Source organism: Cornus florida, unplaced genomic scaffold (assembly GCF_030987335.1).
Source record: "Cornus florida cultivar Cherokee Brave unplaced genomic scaffold, ASM3098733v1 CherokeeBrave_3.0.0_Hap2_Chr05, whole genome shotgun sequence".
Taxonomy (NCBI): domain Eukaryota; kingdom Viridiplantae; phylum Streptophyta; class Magnoliopsida; order Cornales; family Cornaceae; genus Cornus; species Cornus florida.
The window spans coordinates 69793866-69799328 of record NW_026775575.1 but is presented as its reverse complement, the minus strand read 5'-3'; the positions used below and the strand labels follow the sequence as shown (position 1 = coordinate 69799328).

The 5463-nt window shown below is 34.0% G+C and overlaps 1 protein-coding gene across 1 annotated transcript; it reads left to right on the top strand.

Annotated features, from left to right (window-relative positions):
• The first annotated feature begins 1123 nt into the window (after window positions 1–1123).
• LOC132306769 (rho GDP-dissociation inhibitor 1-like) lies at window positions 1124–4438 on the top strand. Its single transcript, XM_059804325.1, has 5 exons — window positions 1124–1583; window positions 2236–2299; window positions 2390–2611; window positions 3369–3493; window positions 4177–4438. The coding sequence occupies exons 1-5, from the start codon at window positions 1317–1319 to the stop codon at window positions 4243–4245; spliced, it is 747 nt and encodes a 248-aa protein (XP_059660308.1). The 5' UTR covers window positions 1124–1316; the 3' UTR covers window positions 4246–4438.
• The last annotated feature ends 1025 nt before the right edge of the window (window positions 4439–5463 follow it).

Sequence of the window (5463 nt, the reverse complement as noted above, 5' to 3'; positions counted from 1 at the left end):
TAATTTGATGTACATGAACCAAAAGGCGAGTCTCCTCTCAAAGCTGTTGAAATTGTTTGCGGAATAAGAAACCTCTAACAAACTTTTTGTGAAGAAATTCTTTTCAAAGAGAGATGGAAAGAAATAGAGAGGAGTAAGATATAGGGTGATATGAATGTTAGATATATATATATATATATATATATATATATATATATATTATATGGTAGAACAAACATGTGTTTGCAGTTAAAAGGTGACTTTTAGAAGATGTATTAGTGCAGTTAAAAGGTGAATTTTAGAATAGGTGTTAGTAGTTCTTTGAAAAGTCACATTTATTTATTAAAATAAATTAAATGATTTAATTGTATATAAATGATAAAAGGTGACTTTTAGAAAATGTGTTAGAAGTTATTTGAAAAGTATATATTATTATTACAAAAAAGTGTATATAACAAATACAAATAGAATTGAACAAACAGGTGTTTGTAGTTAAAATGTGACTTTTAGAAGAAGTATTAGTGCAGTTAAAATGTGACTTTTAGAAGAGGTGTTAGTAATTATTTGAAAGTCACATTTATTTATTAAAATAAATTAAATAATTTAATTATATATTAATAATAAAAGGTGACTTTTAAAAGAAGTGTAAGTAGTTATAATATAATTTGTATATAAAAAAATATAAATAGAATACACTTTTATAGGGTAAATAGATATATATATATATATATATATATATATATATTTTTTTTTTTTTATGAGATTTTAATATAGAAACTTCCATTCCATTGTCAAGAATAAATTTATGCAGACTTTTATCAATAAAAAAAAAAAAAAAAAGGTTATGATTACTTGTCAAAATAAGAAAATGTAGGATAATGAAATGAACCAAATGTGACTACCAAACATGGAATAAATTGAATTGCTAGTGGGACAAAGGTGGTGGCCAAGTAAAAAGAAAGTTTGAATAAAGCAGTCAACAACAACTGGTGTGAACAGTACCTTGGCTCTATGATATATATATCTACTTTCAAAGTCATACAAAATACACCGACACAGGTTGACAGCATTGGGACAGACAGAGGCAACAATAAAAGGCTCTAAAGACAAAAAAAAAAAAAAAAAAAAAAAAAAAAAAAAAACACACACACACCCCATGAGAAGCAGTGCTCTATAGTCTACATATATACACACATATATGTATACATATAGAGAGAGAAAAGGTTTGTCTGTCTAGGACTCTAGTGTCTAGTGCCTACAACTAAAACAATTACTACTGTATTAACACCCTTGTTAGTGTTTTGGGGGAAGAGAGAGAGAGAGAGAGAGAGAGAGAGATGGAGGGTGGGAAGAGAGCAGAGGCAGGATCATCTTCTGGGGTTTTCTCAGGTAGTGGTGTTGGGGATGGAAAACAAGTTCAAGGGAAACAAACAGAAATGAGTGAGAGACCTGCAGAGGAGGAGGTTGGTGATGATATTGAGACTGTTGATCATGGAGATGATGATGATGATGGCGATGATGATCATGAAGAAGAAGGCGGGGCTGTTGGTAATTTTGTTCCTAGCCCTCTTTTACCTCTCAAAGATCAGCTTGAGAAAGACAAGGTTTTGTTTACTATCTCTCACTTAAAAATCCTCCTCACTTGTAGTATATGTGTTTCAGTTGTTAATATGTTTCTTACATCACTTTTAAAATTGTAAATCTCTTTCTCTTCCTCTCTCTATGTGTGTGTGTGTGTGGATTACCTGAATCCCTTTTATGATTTAGGGGTTGTATTTTTTTTACCCTTAACAATTAAAGATATATGGTGCTTGCCAAAAAAAAAAATCTTACCCCCAAAAAATTATAGTATATATATCAGAGATGTGTTTACTTTACCTAATTAGTATCAGCTTTAGGATTTCATTTGGTTCATTTTCCCCACTTACATTGGTGGTTAAGATTTTATCATTTCAAAAATTTCTATTTACATTCTAGAAGGTAGATTTGTGCTTTCAAATACTATTGAAACCTCAAAATGATTTTATTCCATCCATGGGGAATCAAAATTGCTTCTGTAATGAACTGCTAGGAATATATATATATTTTTAAATGGGTAACCCTTCCAACCTGGTAACCTTTGGTACACGAGGCTGCTAGGTAAATCTCGGATATGTGCAATCACCAGCAAACCACACACGTCGTTTGAACCGAGGTGTTTTTGCGTCTTGTGAGAGTCGAAGGACATCATTGTTCATTAGTATATTTGCTTTTCAGGATGATGAGAGCTTAAGGAGGTGGAAAGAGAAGCTGCTCGGTTGTTTGGAAGGCGACTTAAATGGTTTGTTTAGGGCTTTGTGTTGATGACATTTTTACACCACATCTATATTTGTTCTGTTTTTTTTTTTAAATTGGATTTCTCTTTTGTTAGGGCAAATGGAACCTGAAGTCTCATTTCATTCCATTGGAATCATATCCGAAGACCTTGGGGAAATTAACACTCCCTTGCCTCTTGATGTGAGCACGAGCAGCCGCGTCCTCTTTACTCTCAGGGAGGGATCGCAGTATCGATTTAAGCTGACATTCACTGTTCTGCACAACATTGTGTCTGGTCTGACATATACGAACACAGTGTGGAAGGGAGGACTACAAGGTTTAGAACTGTTCTTATCTCATTTCGGATTAACTAATTTAATATATGATGGATAAATTATGGTTGAGATTATGATGACCTTAATCAAGTTTGAATCAAACCTAAAGTGATTGCATAAATTTACTAATCATAGAGCATATAAACACTAAACGAATTAGGTATATCTTGTTGGCATCTTATTAAACAGAACAAGCGAGTTTTATCTTGAATAATGAACAACATGAAAGGATGCTTTAACGTGATTGGATACGGAAGGTTTTAAAATTTATGAAATTTGTTAACATGGATTGATATAGGCTTATCTCCTAAAGTCTGCCCATCTAGGAAAATTAATTATTGTTAAAATAGTAACATAGAATTACTTTGCAAAGTTACAGTACCAAGAGGTATAAACGCTTTAGGTTTTCTTTTAGAACTACACTATTCCTCATTCTTTTTTCATGAGCATGCATTAAAACAAATTTTATTTTAGAAAATAGTTATATAATTTGTCTGCATGATTGTGAAGCCATAAACACCTTAGATTTACAGAGCGCTTGTTGGTATTTTTCATTCTTACACTAGTGGAGATGAATGGCAATGGTGTAGATGTGATGGTGCTCTTGCAGAAATCACGGAGCACTTGTACTTCCCAAATATTAATTGCCTAACTTATTTGTTTTGCGCCTGAAACCACTTTCCCCGTGGTCATATTTCTCATCCGACTATATCGTCTGGTTTCTTATTTTCATTTGTTTATTTTTGATTTGGTTGTCAGTTGATCAAAGCAAAGGAATGTTGGGTACTTTTGCTCCTCAGCGAGAACCATATGTACACACCTTGGATGAGGAGACCACTCCATCTGGCGTGCTTGCAAGAGGAATTTACTCGGCAAAGCTTAAGGTACTTATAGTGTTCGTGCATACCTGCAGTTGATGTGCTTTTGCATGATCAACTCAAGTATGTGGTGTTTTACTTTGTCCTCCACGGCTGTACAAGTGCACACACAAGCATACACAAGGGAAAAAGAAGTGGAAAATGCAATTGTGATGATCAAATTTTAATGAACCAAAGTTATGTTTTTATTCCCACAATCTCAAGTCTATAGTTTATTTTCCTCCTTAACCCTACATGCTGCATTTGTTTTTCTAAATTGATGTCACTAAGATCAACCAACATTTCGCTTGTTTTGGAAATTTGAACCTTTTCTTTGGTCATGTATGTTTTGCACTTTGAAGCACATCATATAGTCCATTGCCTTCTAGGTTCTCAATTTTTCATGGAATGTAGAGCTGCTTCGCCCTTTTTACTTTCAAAGAAGACCATTTATAGTGTTATCTTCTACATATTTTACTTTTATATTCTTTTTGTCTTTGCTGAAATAATTCATTCCAGAACAAATTAAATAGAAATCAGATTAAAGTTCAATAGGTCTAAATGTGTATACAAGTTTGTAAGGATGAAAGTAAAGTATATTCTTCAAAGAAATTGATGATGCATATAGCTGAAAGTTTTTGAGTTAGTCGATAGAGGGGTTAGATTTTCAATGAACTATCGTCTAAAGGCCGGTTTTGTACTTCATGCAGTTTGAAGATGATGACAGAAGATGTCATATGGAGCTCAAATATTCGTTCGAGATCAGAAAAAGCAGCTAGCCAAGTCTTCATTGAAAGAGTTTATTCTTGTCTTTCGCCTTTTTTGGTTCTTTTATTTTATTTTTATTTTTTGAACTACACATACTTGTTTGTCAGTGTGAAACACAAGAGTTTTACTTCAGAGTTGTATCTTGATTCTTGAAACACACATGATTTCATGAAGGGTTTATGAGAGGGGAAAAGATTGGAGACAGATTTAACATTATATTTTGCTGAAAGCAAATGTCTCAAATTCGAACCCACGGCCTCGTGTGTTGAATGTTCAATTCACTACTAGAATAGTTTTCAAAACTATTGCTAGAAGGCTGACCCAAGGCTGAACTGGCACAAAGACCATAAGAGCACCCACCAATGCCACTTGCGGAGTTAGGAGATGAGCAGTTTGAGCTGCACTTGTTTGGGTATTGGGTTCCTACCACAAAGACACACCAAACTTGCTAGGTGCTCCGTGACAAATTGTGGTTATATTGTTCAAGCCAAAGGGAAAGACACTTTTGGAAACTTCAATTTAATTTTACCATGTCTGAATCAAAGGTTAGTGTTTGGGGTCACATGGTATGTGTAAATGCTTCCAAACCTTGAATCATGCAAAACAATTACCCAAATGGTTTCCACTTCTTTTCCCACAATGATGTTGTCTTCTGAAGATAGTGAGAGTTATCAACATGCAGGTCCCAACTTTCCAAAGGGAGGTCAGGATTCGAACCTCAGTGAAGGCCCGTGTGTGAGTACCAACTAAGAAAAAAAAAACAAAAAATTTAGTGAGAGTTTCAACTAAATGTCTGAACGGCTCCACCACCCTGAATGGTGAATGTGGGACTCATGTTTGGGTCTTACATGCACTATCTAATAAATAGAAAGCTGATCCGTGCTTTCTGCAATTTTTTTTTTTTTCAAAGTATTAAGTGTTCAGGGTTAGATTAGTAGATGCAGAGAGTTGAAGCCTGACACTCCAAAGTCCATCGGAGACACTAACCCACTGGGCTGATCCGCTCTTCATTCAGTTGAAACTTTCACTATGCATATCATAACTAGTCTTTTGTTAAAAATGACTTTAAAAGTTTTGCTAAAAATGGATTTTAAGGGAATCCAAGTGCATGCTCAAAAATACATGAAAATTAAACATTTGCAATTTGTCTTCTACAGTATTTGAATATAACCCTCCCCTTTCGACTATGTAGCTTTTTACCACACCAGAAAAGGAGCCAAAATGTCAAA

Bases quoted from the DNA above. Each gene is read 5' to 3' on its own strand.
- LOC132306769 (XM_059804325.1), top strand. From the start codon at position 1,317: ATGGAGGGTGGGAAGAGAGCAGAGGCAGGATCATCTTCTGGGGTTTTC. The intron at 1,584-2,235 runs GTTTTGTTTACT...TTTGCTTTTCAG, and splicing joins ATCAGCTTGAGAAAGACAAG to GATGATGAGAGCTTAAGGAG. The intron at 2,300-2,389 runs GTTTGTTTAGGG...CTCTTTTGTTAG, and splicing joins TTTGGAAGGCGACTTAAATG to GGCAAATGGAACCTGAAGTC.